A 14664-nucleotide genomic window follows, 5' to 3' on the forward strand; every position below is an offset into this window, starting at 1 on the left:
AATTTCCAGATTTAATTAGTTAGTAGAGTTCATTTCGATAAACGAAGTCTACTATTAGACTTCTTTCGCTATTTAGTAGACTTCATCAGGGTGTAAAAGGTAATTAGGACATCCGTTTTTTGTTTACTCATACAGGATTTAATGGTTTTTTCACTATTCTTTTAGGTTATTTCTGTCAAATGTTTTTTCAGGGGTCTATTTTTGTATTCAAAGTCAAGTTTAGGTTATTTTTAGCAAAAATCCCTAATATAAAAGGATGAATAAAAAGGTTTACTCCTAGGGATGAATTCAATAATTGTCTGAAGGATTAGGGGATTAAGAAGTTTAATTTTTACGATTTTATCTATACCAGTATACCACCATATCAAACTTTTTCTTTTGCTAACGTTTTTATTTTTAATCTACTAACTAAGTTAAATATATAAAATGTACGCCCATTTTACATAGTAGGTGACCAAAAATAGAAAACAAAATCAACATGGGAATGTAATGTTTCAAACTTCTGCGTCTTTTTCTAAATAAATTACATTACCTGGTTAAATTACATAGAGAAAGTGATCAAATCATGTGGCCATTAAAACTTATATTGAAAATAACATGCATATAAAAAATGAGCTTCCAATTACCGAGCGTCAATGACCGAGAGAGTGATTTGGTTAACTGTCCATTCATCGCCGTGTTGTTTACTTGCCTCAGTCTCGAGAGGACTTCTGCCGATGCAAAATCCGGGCCGTTTAGGCTGAGGAATAGGTGTAGTTTCGCTTCCAAGCATCACCATTACTGACGACATCACTGGTCTATCCTCAGGACGTTCTTGAACACACAATAGACCAATTTGTATACATCTTAATACTTCATGTGTTCGGACCGTTGATGATGAAGATTCTATGATGATTGGATCTACGATATCTAGCCCTTTTCCTTCCTTCCAATTCCTCCACACCTGTGGATAAAGATGTAATTTATTCTTTTTCTGTTATCATCAGATTAGGAGTGCAGAACAACATTAAATACAAGAGGTTCTTAGCTTACACAACCGAGAAGACTAAAGTCACCAGTTGAGTTGAAGAATCCTGTACTCCTCTTGCCACTTATAATCTCAAGAAGCAAGACCCCAAAGCTGAAAACATCCGACTTCACCGAGAATGTCCCATTCATTGCATATTCTGGAGACATGTAGCCGCTGCATAACAAAGATCAAACTCATACATTATGCGGTTTTCCTTTTACTTTAGATTAAAGACAAAAGTTCTCTGTTGTTTTGGAGATTAAGTGCTTACTAAGTTCCCACCACCCTCCTCGTATTAGCTTCTGTTTCATCCCGTCCAAATATCCTGGCCATCCCAAAATCCGAGATCTTTGGAGTCATATTTTTATCCAGCAGGATGTTACTTACTTTCAGATCCCTATGGATAATCCTAAAACGGGAATCTTGGTGAAGATATAGAAGTCCTCTAGCAATACCATTGGCAATCTCAAATCTCATTTGCCAATTTAAGTTAGAGCGTCGAGTTTTGTCTACAAATCACAACCGCAAACGTGTTAACTTATACCTAAATATGTTCAATAGTTAGAACATAGCTGTTTTGAGTCACTGACCAAAGAGATGAGAATCAAGGCTTAGATTCTCCAAGTATTCATAGATCAGCATCTTCTCGCCCTTATCGACGCAACAACCAAGTAGTCGGACAAGGTTTATGTGCTGAAGCCTTGCAATTAGTCTAACCTCGTTCGTGAACTCATCGGTCCCTTGTAAAGACATTTTTGATAGTCTCTTCACCGCGATTTCTTTCCCGTCAAGTAACCTTCCCTAATACCACGCATTCGACTATACAATGAAACCGTGGGCAGTAATCAATTTTGAATTACTTTTGACTCACTTTTACCTTGTAAACAATACCGAAACCACCTTGTCCAAGCTTGTTGACATTTGAAAAATTGTTTGTTGCCATGGAAACAGCTTCAAACTCAATCAATGGAAGCTCTAGATCTTCTGTTTTGTTTTCTCTGGATTTGTATTTCCTGCTTGGTATGACCAATTCGTTCATTAGCGAATCTGGGCTTCTCACTTGATCAACTGTTTCATTAACATAGAAAAAAAAACACCTAAAGAAAAAGTAATTTTATATAAAATCTTTATTGATTTACCAAAATTTACAAACAAAAAAAATAAAGGAAATGAAAGTTATTGATTTACCAATAGGTGTTTGAATTGTTATTGATCGCTTGTAATTCCTTTGCCAAAAGCTGAAGATGATGAAACTTAAAAGAAGCAAAATGCTCACTCCGATACATGAACCTATGATTTTTATATTTTTGGCTCTCTTGTCCTCTGCAATAAAAAGGAGACATTTATTTTCTTCTTCGTAGTTGTCATTCAAAAAAAAAAAAAAAAAATCCTACCAAAGTAATTTTGTTGTACTTTTGATCAAGTTTTAAGATGAGTGAAGCTCACTAAACCTGAAATTCTAAGCTATAAAAGTGACTTAATAAATCACTTTCTTAATCAAGTTCAAGAAGTTTGAAGAAAGAACTACAGAACTAGAGAAAGTTTGGTTAAATTCTAAGTTTATTCAACAATATTACACAACAGTATCACGTTCGAAAAAACAAAAACAACACATTTTCACTAGCCAAGTTAATAACTACACTAAGAAACATTTTTCTTCTCAAATGTTTTGCAAATCTCCAACACCATCTTTTCAATATTCAACCAGATTCAAATAAACCTTAAAAAACAGATATTAGGAGTTTAAACTGCGGTTAGGAAGGGACCCTATTATATGATTTGGTCGGTAGTACAAGAAAATGTACAGGTTTCAGCTTAAAACCTCTTAGTGAACAAAAAAGAAGAAGCCCTTTAGAAATGCAGAGGCGAAAAAACTAACCGAGATCAGCAGCTGCTAGTCTAACGTAAAGATCCTGACCTCCCTTAGCATAATTTCGGCTATCCAAAATATCTCCGGTCCAAATCACACAACCCGACCCGCCATTACGGATATCCGTATTAGCAAATGCCGTGCAATTACAATCTTTCAGACACCTCTCTTCACATTCTTTCACCCCAATTCCTCTGTCCACAGCTGTTGCTGTAGTATCCGGCAATTTCATATTTTTCAACCGCAAAAACCCATCGCTACCGTCACAACTCAACCTCGTCTTCCTCACGCAACCAGTGGAATCATCTCTCAACGCCCAGGCTTTCTCATTCATTGGCTTAAACCCTTTGATACAATTACAAACCGGTGAAGTGTTAGAATCGCAATAACTATAATTCCCACACTCTTTGTAGTTATTGCATAGATCCTTTGACGGGAACCATAATAGTTTCCAATTCTGTGCTGTCTCAATCCAAGTGAATCGTTGTAATAATCCCGCGGAGCTGAGGATTAGCCTCGAGTAAACGTTGGTTTTTGTTATTCGGTATGAGTAAGTCACTTCTTCATTACTCGCTGTGAAATTGAAAACTAAGTAATCAATTGGTTTCACCTCTGGTGTGCCGCTAAACCGGATTCCATTCCACGGACCGCTCCGGTACGTTATCGACTCTCTATTATATACGTAAACGTCAGGGAATCCTCTGGTTTCGACTTTAGTCGAGAAATCGCCACTTGACGGATCATCAGGAGTTTGCCGAGATCTTAAGAATCTGTTGAATCCGGTTTTTTTATCCCACCCTAATTTCATCTCCGGAAGTAAAGTATCTGTCGGAAAATCAAAACTCTGCCACAAAAATCTATCTGGATTATTGGAGTCTCTGAGCACAAGATTCCCGTTATCAAGAAGCTCTGCAACCACTGGGAATCCCACATCCCCTCCGGTTGAATTCGTCGACCAAGCAGGTGTATCGGATTGATCGAAAATGACGAGATTATTGTCAGAGATTTTGAAAGTTCCAATGGAACTAGACAGAGGATCGTCTCTGTTCGCAATCCATACGTACGTTCTTACAGGGATTCTCTTGTACCAAATCCCGAGATACCAACGAGAAGTTGGTGCGAGATTGAAGAAACCTAGCTCAAAGATTTCACTAGGAGATATAATGGTTTTGTTGTTTGAGATAGTGAGAGATTCTGTAGCCGACAAAGTGTTGGCAGAGATACAGAAAGCAGGAAACAGAATTAAGACTAAGAAGATGAAGACGAACGTGTAAGAATGGTGGTAGTCTGGTGCACTCCTCATCTCTGTCTAAGACACTGTTTTGTGTGTTTTTTTTTTCTTTCTTGGGAGTCTTTTGTACATGTATTTAAGAAATTTATCTTTGAAGATTTCAGACATGTTTCGTGTTAAATGCGTGACGTTATGTACACGATTTCTCTCTATATCATTATCGTTTATATTTCCTTTTCAGCTTTATTTTCTTGGTCTTCTTGTTTGTATTTGAAATATCAAATATCTGTAATCGAGTTGACTTGCCACGTAACTTCAGCATATTCAGTCGTGGCAGGTTTGTAATCGATTTGACCAGGCACGACTGAATATCCTGAAGTTCCCTCCTTTTTTGAATATTCAAAATCATCCGGAATTTTTGGAAAATGGTCTCTCCGATTTCAACCCCATGTTTGATTATCGTCTAGTCATATATGGTGATTGGTGAAGTCTGTCTTTGACATGATATCTATGGATTGATCTATGTGTTCCGCCTTGTGATTGCAGTATTTCATGCCAGGGAATATTATATTGAATTGGTTCACAAGATGTGGGAACCAACTATTGCGGACTTCAAAATCCGACTATTAGTGGGAATCTATGAGGTTGAAAGCAAGAATTCTCTAAATATGGATGGTAGTCTTTGTATATTTTTTTACTTACGATATTTTCTTTATATGATAGAATTAGATAAGAAAAGTCTACATTATTACCGTGTTAAGCAATATCACAACTATTTAAAAATACAACACGGTTTATTTATCTTCTATACTATTATTTGTGAAGTCAAAAATTTAATGTATCGCTTTTACAGCAATTTTATGTGTATTTTTGTGCTGACATGTCGTTAGTTTATTTTCTGATTTATGTGATGTTTTTTGATGATTTTAATAGGTTCATTGATCTTACATGTATTTTAAAAGTGATATGTTATATTTTTTTTTCTAATTGGATCATTAAAGCCAATTTTGTTTTAAAATCTATCGGTCTGTTTCATAGTAAAGCCTGCTGTAATCTTTAAATTGGTTTAATTGTCTTTCCGTGAAAAGAGAGTTCGAACTACAGAGAACGAAAAATAATATTATATATAAAAATAATGACTATTTCATATTTGAAATTTAATATGGTATCAAAGCTAAACTCGGTATCACCGAATTGGGTTACTGAACTATTCTAGGTATTTAGATTGTCGACAAAAAAAACTTTACTCAATTGAATAATTAGGAGATGACATTATACCGTCTGCAAGATTTTTGTAATTCTTCAGTATTGTGAATGCATTATTTACTTCAATACATTCGCTTCTTAATTTTCTGCACGAATACGCTTTTTCTTCTGATTCTTCCACTTATATGAAATCATAAATATTAAAAACTTGTAATTATTTTGGTAAATATATCAATAAGATAAAAATTTAATCGTCACAACATTTTAATTTATGCATGAATTTAGTATATGTGTTATTTATTTAGTGAATCTATGATTACATTTAAATGGGAGAAGAATGTTGGAGAATTAAATGTTACAGTTATTTTAGTGAACCATTGCAACTCTTGAGTTTACGGTTATTTTACTAAACATTGCAAATTTTGAGATTATAGTTATTTTACCAACTATTGCAACTCTTGAGTTTATAGTTATTTACTAAGCATTGCAACTCTTGAGTTTATGGTTATTTTACCAACCATTACAACTCTTGAATTTATGATTATTAAAACATTGTAACTATTGAAATTATGATTATTCTAAACAACTGCAACTATTCTTTTATACCCCTTGGAATTCTATAAAAGATTGATAAATCTTTGGAGAGAAAAATAGATAAGAGCAAGTAATTGCAAATAACAACTATATGAAAACATAATAACAAACACATAAAACTCTATTTGTATCTCTTGTATCTTAGCCTATAACAAGAATGAAATTTTTGATTGTCTTATCCTACAAGGGATTTGTGTAATTTAAAGCTTCATAAGGGTCAAAATACTCTTTAAGGAAAGTGCTTCATACTTGATTCAATTATTGTCTAAGTTCACAATGTTTTTAGATCTCGGTGTAACCACAATATTTGTATTTTCATTTGTTCATTCATGAATACTAATTATATTTAGCATACAAATTCTAAATCTCCAAAATGTATTAAAATATCACACAATTAAGAATAATATGTCTAGTGTTATATGGTGTTATAAATTCAAGATAATTTTACGTTTATGAAATATAATATTGATTTAAAATGTATCAAAACTATTTCTAATGGTCTTTAATCCAAGTATTTTCCAAAAAATTTACAAACTATGATAAATTTGAATTTTTTTTGTTTTACAAGATTTTGCACTAAATTTTTATTCTTTTTGTTTGTAGATTTTAACATTTCATATCATGATAATGTTTTAAAAACTTTTCATTGTAAAAAAATATCTATCAATGATGTAGTTCTATCGATAAAATTGATCATGTTGGTTATAATTGTTATTTAACTTTTTTTCAATGTCAATTGTATAATTATCTTTTATATGGATGTATATGTTGAGTTATAAATTGTTACATTAATTGTAAACTATTAATTCAAATATAAATATATGTTAATTGCTTTGTACAACTTCATTTATCGTTGTATCTTTATATAAAGTTATACCTATTTATTTTTACAAAAGTAGTTAAAAAATGAATATTCACATCCAAGTATCATTACCTTTTGTTATATGTATGCTCTGTTATATATATTTAAAACAATTAAAACTGTATAATATTTGATTTTTTTTTTGCGATTTTGCAAGGATTTGAGATCTAGTATTTACAGTAAAATAAATTAATATTTTTTAGTCTAAAATTAATGATTAAATTTTTAACGTCGGTTGTAAATGCATTTTAGAAGTGCACATTCATCCACATGGAATATGCCACATCAACAGAATCACTGTCGGGAGAAATTTTCTATATTTTTCCCTGCAGAAGTGTAAGATTGGAAATATCTCATTCCTTTTCGCTTAACCTGGTGTCGCTCTCCTCCGATTCCTGGAATCGATTTAGGGTTTACAGAGATCTTTTAGAGAGAGATAGAGAGATAGAGAGATATAGAGAGGGAGTCATGTCGATTTCTGATAGAGAGTTTGAGGAAGCTGGGAAAAAGCTTCTTGACCCACCTTCTTCCGTTGATCAGATTCTTTCTATTCTCAACGTGAGCTCGCTCATTCACCATTTCCTGGAACTCAGATCTCGCTCACGTTCTTTCTCCGTTCTCGAACTTATCAAGAATTTGTCTTTTGTATTGCTTAATTTCAAACTCTGGTTTCATGAAGTAATATGTTCTTGTGAATTCTAGATATGTCAACTTTCAACTTGAGATTTTATGTTTATCCTCGCTTCTTAGGAAGATGTAGAATTGAATCTTAGCATGTGGATTGCTTATTCTGGTGTTGTTAGGTGTATCATCTTGTTTTAGAACTGCCCCTGAGATTGAAATTGATATCATTTCACTCGAATTTTCGGATTCCATTTTTTTGTGTAGTTTAGTGATCAATTTAGCTGTCTATATCTACAGAAAGTTGTACAAAGCATCTCAAATGTCGAACAGTCACCTCCTCACTCAACGATGAGGGCACTAAGTCCATTGATAGAAGCATTGGTTGCTCCAAAACTCTTGAGACTTTCGGATGTTGATGTGAGAGTCGCAGTCACTGCTTGCATCACCCAGATAACGAGAATAACTGCTCCAGATATTACCTATGATGATGACCAGATGAAAGTAAGGTTTTTTTATCTTAAGGAAAAATGAGCATTGGTCAATGGTCACTGACTGTCTTCAGTGATTAGAGCGCATGAAGAATTCCAGTTAATTGTATCATCGTTTCAACATCTATCTGACATATATAGCCCCTCCTATACCACGAGGATACTGATCCTTGAAACTGTGTCTGAGCTCAAGTTATGCAGTGTGATGTTGGATCTTGAATGTGATGCGCTTCTTCTTGAGATGTTCCAACATTTCCTCAAGGGTATAAGTGATAACACCTGATTTTGACCATTTTTATGGATCACTTTCAATATATTATGCAGGTGTTTTCACTCAGTTTTAAAGATTTTATAAGTTTTTTCCATGTTTCGGAGTTTTAAAAGACTTTTCAGGAAACTTGGAGTTTTGGAGTGCATTTTGGAGCAAAAGTACACTTTTGGATAAATTCAGGCCGTGAGAAGTTTGGCAACCAAAGAAGACCTTCTCACCGTCTGATCATCTCCAAGTTTGGAGACATTATAAAGGAGACAACCAGCTTTCCAACACACTTAGAATCAATGCAATCCAACGGTTAGATCTCCAGATACCATCAATACACTGAAGGCCAATCGACACAGTTCAGTCAAGAACAGAAGCTCTCACCCGCGACAAAGCTTCTACCCACCGCGGCTCAGCCTCCCTCACCCGCGGTGGAGCTTGTTCCAAACCTCAGAAGCCCAACTAAGGCCCAAGACACTTCCTGCACTCATTTTACAAGTCCTAGACGCCCAGACTTGAAGAAACACTATAAATACTTATTTTGAGGTCTTTTGTAAGAGAGCCTCTTTCATCTTTATGAGAGAGAACTTCATTGTAGTTTTAAGTTTTACTTTTATGCATCTGTAGAAGCTTTTTATCGCCATACACTGTTTTCAATAAGAGAAGTTTTTCTGCAACTTTTGTTTCTTTACTTTACTGCTTTCTAGTTCTTAAATCGATGATGATGTCAAGCTCAGCCATGTCTGAGTAGTCATCGAGTTGGGTGAAGGGACCATCAAAGGGGATCTTCGACTGACATTTAGGTTTTTAGGTTAAAGGATTTCGATTTTAAATGATTCTCCCATTCATCCAAATCTCAGAGCGGTAACTCTTGATTGATCACCCATAGTCCGATCCTAGGTTAAATCCAAGCCACAAGAGTGTTGTATCTGGGTGCCTGAACTGGATCTTATGGACATCACCGTCGTAGGAGACGAAAACTACCTACGAAGGATACGTAAGCCGAGATGGATTTTGATCTGAAATGCATGATCTTATTCTGGCATGAGAGCGAGAGTTAATTGCCAACAATAATTGATTATATGATAAGGGTGACGAGAGTTGACTAATCTTATAAGTGTCTATCCTAGTTTCAGAATCATAGAAAATCTTTGCCTAAATTCTTTGTGTCATAGAACATGAACTCTAAAGATGAACATTAATCCCTGCCCGATTTTATTTTAAGCTTTTTAATTCTCTGCTTAGTTAGATTTTGTGACAAACCAAAACCCCTTTTTATCTGATTAGGTCTACTATTGTTTTTAGCATCAGTTAGAAGCCGTCAACACATAAATCCCTGTAGATTCGATCCCTAAGTACTACTGCGTTTGATGTGCATTTGCCGCTTGTCTAGGGTAAAACTTGTGTTGCCCACTGCATCCAATAAGGTACAATCTGATAATTTCGTTCCTGCTGAAAGCTGAAATTATGATTTAAAAGCAACAGTTTATGTTGCAAGAATTAATCTTTCTGAATTGCATACATGGAATTGTCTATCTTCCTTATCAATCCTGAATCGTTTTGCCTACATATCTCTTCTGCCATGCTCGACTCACGGATGTTGCGCATTTTGTGAACTACATGGTGAACATGAATGTCAAAATCAGTTATTGCAATGTGATTGATATCGTTTGATATCATTTCCCACAATCGCATGTCTGCCTCTCCATGGATATGTTCCTTAGCTTTATGTGTGTTGTATTTTGCAACACTCCTATGTATGCCACTCCATGGACTTCATGATGTGTTCCTTAGCTTTATGTGTGTTGTATATAGTTTCACAGCAGTTTAATTGAGTATTGCTTATGTTTTTTGTACATACACGCTTGACAGATGATGAATTTATATTTTTCTTTTCAGGGACCATCATCCGGTGAAAGTGTTTTTATGTATGGAGAAGATTATGACCCTTGTTTTAGAAGAAAGCGATGATGATAAACATTTAGAGATGCTTTCACCAATTCTACACTTCGTTAAAAAGGATGACAAGAAGGTGCATATTCTCAGTATCTCTATTTCGGAAACCAATGCTCTTTTGGTAACTCTTTCAACTTGGCAGCAGATTCCCCGAGTATCACGGAGGTTGGCAGAACATGTTCTAATCAACTGTGATAGCAAGCTCCAAATGTATCTGGCTGAAGCAGTGAAATCATCAGGCATCTCTTTAGATAAGTATAGTAATGTGGTGGCTTCAATATGTGAAGGAGCATTCAGTGATTTGAAGCATAACGCAGTTGTTGCTCATCGAAAAGAAGTAGGTTTTTGAATCTGCCTTTGTCGTTTTTAGATAATCTGTCTCGGAGGAATATTGTTTCCAAAACCCAATGGTTATGCGAGCTGTCAAGTTACATTTGCTCTTATACCATTTTGCCAATTTTTGTGTCCTCTGCAGGATCATCAAGGTACAAGGGATGTGGCAATAAAGACATGCTTTTTTTTCTCTCTGCAACACTGAAATTCGATGATTTGTAGAAGAAAAAAATGAATTGTTTAATTGTGATGTTATTTTTCCAATCAGCAGGATATACAGAATGCAGTAGAAGTTTCTACCTGTGAGTAAACTTGTGTACCTAAGAGATAGACTGAGCCTAGAGCATTCATTAAGTTCAGTTCCTCATGATTCATCTGACTGTAAACTCATCTGTAAACGCAGCTATTACTTCTACAAATGGGAATGGACATGAGGCTGTGTCCTCGTGATGTGAAACAGTAGCTGAAGAAGAAAATCCTGTAGAAAGTGAGACTCGGACACCCAAGCGAGCTCGAGTCGGCCAAAGCTGTAGCTTTCATAAAGCTCATCATGGCGAGACGGAGAATACAGCTCACTAATCCGGAGACTTGCAGTGCAAGAAAGTCCCTCAACCTTGCTCCTTCACACATCAGTTGGCTGAGGTGAAACAGAGCATCATGGACACTATAACCAGTGTAGGACAGCTTCGGTCTGACATCGAGACAAAGGAACAGAGCATGGTAGAAACTTTAACCAGCCTACGAAAGTTTCGGTCTGAGATGAAGAAGAAGGAAGATAATCTAGAAGCTTGGCTGGAGGAATTTGACGTGTTAGGTATGTCATCTGGCTGCTGATGAACACTTGATTCCTTTTGGATGTTTTTTTTGTTTTTGGTTCTAGATGTCTGATAATATGATGTTGGAATAAACAGGGGAGAAAGTATCCGGAATCTACAAAATCCTCAACTCATAATCAAGTTTAATGTGGGACTGAAGATCATGAACTGAACCGAAGACTTGGCAAACTCTTTTTTTTTTTTTTAATCCAGAACTTGTTAGGTAGCTGACCAGAAAGAATTCTTGTTGTATAGCATTATCTCATTCAAGTCTAATACACAGTCAGATTTTCGAGTTCTCAAAACTCTGAAAGTATGCCAAAAATGCAAAAACCAATGCCTCTATCTTTCACATATCGCTCTGTATACGCAGCAAAATGTAACTGTACATCTATGTAATATGCTCAGGTTACTATGGTATCGGTAGACGGTAGTAGACTAATTCATACTCTTTTTCCACAAATATACACTACAGACTAACAACAAATAATAATCCATTGTCTTATTAAAATCAATCTCACAAAAAATGTTTCCAAAATCATTATCCGGCGTTGTTGTACGCAGGGACAAACCTAGTTATTTAAATAGTGATATTGAAAAATAAACTTTATTTGTAAGTTATTACATGAAATAGCATTACAAATAATAAAGAATAATTAAAATCAAAAATAATGTCTTTTAAAGCTATTAAAAAGAATATGGAAATTTTTTATTTTTCAGTAAGTAAGATATTATTATTTAATTTTAATTATTAAAATATAAAATTATTATATATTTTTAAATAAGACATAATACATATATTCAAAGTATAAAATTTATTCAAAACTTTGCAATTTTTTCACTATAATTTATATTATTTTAATTGAATACATATCAAACAAAACAAAATGATAAGAGTTAAGTTTAAGTTTATATTTTAGTTCATTGTAAACAAATAAACAGGACAGTCCGATTTGAAATTTGTTTTATTAAATAAAGTTGAACGCGTTTAATTGGAGCACAATACATAAAACAATTATAAATCACAAGATCATGACTTATGTCATTGTTAATTTAGATCGTAACATGTGTGTTGTAATGAAAAAACTAAATTATATTTTTTCTAAACAAAAATTACTATTAAAAAAAGTAAAGGAAAGGAAAAAAAACAGAAATTACCATATAATAGAAATTGTATTTTGGAAGCTTAACATTTATAAAAGGATTTTTATCAGACTGATAGATATATTGATCAGTTTTTAATTCCTTAATCTCAAATTACAAAATGTAATTTGTGAATAACTTAACGAAATTTTAAAGGTAAAAAAAAAACCAGAAACTATCATATAATAGACATTATGTTGTTGGAAGCTTATTATTTAAAAATATTTTATCAGATTAATGGATATATTGATCAATTTTAATTTCTTAGTTGAAAATATAAAATATAATTTGGGAATAACTTAATGAGATCTTAATTTATAATTTAATTATATAGACTACACTTATGCGGATATCAATTTTAAAGTTTAGTTATTTTTTGTAAGAAAATTTACTAAATACGAATAACATAAGAAAAAAACATAAAATGTTATAATTATATCGGTATCCTAATTATATCGTATATTTATATTATATAATAAATATGTAAAACAATATTAATATGTTTATTTTATAGAAATGTAATAGTAAGAAGAAGTGGAAAAATGTGTATACCACTTAAATAAAAAAGAGAGAGTTTTTGTATTGAATATTGGTGTGTCATTTACAATAAACAAATGCATGTCCTATATATAGTAAAAAAATTGACATATACTACTGTAAGATATAATGATATATGGGCTTCATCACTATTCATCTATGCAAAGGTTTGACTTTGTAACACTTCCCCTTGGAGTGTATTTGTCATTCATATCTCTTGCGATTTATCTTCAATTGTCTCATTAAAAATCTTTCAAGGAAAAAATCAGTGAAAAAATGATAGTAAAGGTACAAAAAGTACAACCTCACAAGCTCCCACTCGAGTGACTAGAGGAAATTAATAAATCTCGTTGATGATGCATCCCACTGTTGTAGACATGTTGTCGAAACATCGAAGTAGGTAATGACGTTGTGAAGAGGTCTGCAGCATTATCAAATGATCGAATATATTTCACTTTAATTTCTTTATTTTTCTCAAACTCTTGGATAAATATATGAGAATAACTTTAATGGAATATGTTTAGTTTTATCACTTTTGATATATTCTTCCTTTCACTGAGCTACATATGCAGCATTGTCTTCATATAAGATAGTCAGTTCTGTATTAACACAAAATCCACTACTTGATTTGATATGTTGGCTCATTGATCTAAGTCAGACACTTTCTCTATTTTCCTCGTGGAGAGTAATGATTTCAGCATGGTTTGAGGAAGTGGTCACAAGTGTTTGTTTCTGAGAGCGCCATGATATAGCAATTGCTCCGACTGTGAAAGTGTATCCAGTCTGTGACCGGACCTTATGAGGATCAGATAGATACCCTGCATCAGCAAAACCAATCATTTGTCCATTTGAGCCTTTAGGAAAAAATAGTCCTAAATCAATCGTCCCTTAAAGGTAACGAAAAACATGTTTGAGTCCATTCCAATGTTTTTGTGTAGGAGATGAGCTAAATCTGGCCAAAAGATTAATGGCAAATGATATATCAGGTCGAGTGCAATTGTGAGGTACATAAGAGCTCCAATTGCATGTAGATACGGTACTCCAGGACCGAGTAAGTCTTTATTTCCTTCATGTGGTCGGAATGGATTCTATTCAACATTAGTGATCTAACGACCATAGGGGTATTAAAAGGATTTGCTTCATCCATGTTAAAACGTGTTAACACTTTTTTGTGTATCTTAATTGATGCACAAATACATATTTTGGGGAATGCTCAATTTGTAAGCCGAGACAATAATTTGATGCTTCCTATATTTCCTCTTCAGTTCCGAAAATATTTTAGATCATCAGCATATACCACAGTAATTACAAATCTGGATATTTTTTTTTTTGATGAAAACACAGAGGCATATAGGACTATTCACGTATCCTTCTTTTGTTAAATGCTCACTGAGACGATGATACCAAATGCATCCAGACTGCTTCAATCCATATAATGATCTTTTGCAATTTTCTTGCACATAACGTTTTTGGTTTGGAACTTAATGTTTTTGGCATATTAAATCCTTCAAGGATTCTCATATATTATCCTTGTCTAATGATCCATATAGGTATGCTATAAAAACATCCATACGATGCATCTCTAGATTTTCATTAGTCGGTAGAATCATCAAAAATCTGAATGTGATCACATCCATGACAGTAGAGTATGTTTCCTCGTAATCGTTCCCAAGTCTTTGAGAAAACACTTGAGCTACGAGATGAGCTTTGTATCTCATAACCTTGTTTTTCTCATTT

General features: G+C 33.8%; 2 protein-coding genes across 2 annotated transcripts; one reads left to right on the forward strand and one right to left on the reverse strand.

Moving 5' to 3' along the window:
• Positions 1–438: 438 nt before the first annotated feature.
• Positions 439–4203, reverse strand: LOC18008807 (receptor-like serine/threonine-protein kinase SD1-7). The gene is made up of 7 exons (XM_024152182.1): positions 2889–4203; positions 2198–2332; positions 1887–2077; positions 1600–1810; positions 1281–1518; positions 1033–1183; positions 439–943 (listed from the first exon to the last, which is right to left on the reverse strand). Exons 1-7 carry the CDS (start codon positions 4180–4182, stop codon positions 623–625), a joined length of 2541 nt encoding a protein of 846 aa, XP_024007950.1. The 5' UTR covers positions 4183–4203; the 3' UTR covers positions 439–622.
• Positions 4204–7130: 2927 nt separating this feature from the next.
• Positions 7131–8781, forward strand: LOC112083982. Its single transcript, XM_024152230.1, has 2 exons — positions 7131–7330; positions 7694–8781. Exons 1-2 carry the CDS (start codon positions 7241–7243, stop codon positions 7925–7927), a joined length of 324 nt encoding a protein of 107 aa, XP_024007998.1. The 5' UTR covers positions 7131–7240; the 3' UTR covers positions 7928–8781.
• Positions 8782–14664: the final 5883 nt, after the last annotated feature.

Source organism: Eutrema salsugineum, unplaced genomic scaffold (genome assembly GCF_000478725.1).
Source record: "Eutrema salsugineum unplaced genomic scaffold, Eutsalg1_0 scaffold_9, whole genome shotgun sequence".
In the NCBI taxonomy this organism is placed as follows: Eukaryota; Viridiplantae; Streptophyta; class Magnoliopsida; order Brassicales; family Brassicaceae; genus Eutrema; species Eutrema salsugineum.

Excerpts from the sequence above, each read along its gene's own strand:
- LOC18008807 (XM_024152182.1), bottom strand. The coding sequence starts at position 4,182 with ATGAGGAGTGCACCAGACTACCACCATTCTTACACGTTCGTCTTCATC. Across the intron at positions 1,519-1,599 it reads CCTTGATTCTCATCTCTTTG|ACAAAACTCGACGCTCTAAC; the intron begins GTCAGTGACTCA and ends TGTGATTTGTAG. Across the intron at positions 1,184-1,280 it reads AGGAGGGTGGTGGGAACTTA|CGGCTACATGTCTCCAGAAT; the intron begins GTAAGCACTTAA and ends TTTGTTATGCAG.
- LOC112083982 (XM_024152230.1), top strand. The coding sequence starts at position 7,241 with ATGTCGATTTCTGATAGAGAGTTTGAGGAAGCTGGGAAAAAGCTTCTT. Across the intron at positions 7,331-7,693 it reads AGATTCTTTCTATTCTCAAC|AAAGTTGTACAAAGCATCTC; the intron begins GTGAGCTCGCTC and ends CTATATCTACAG.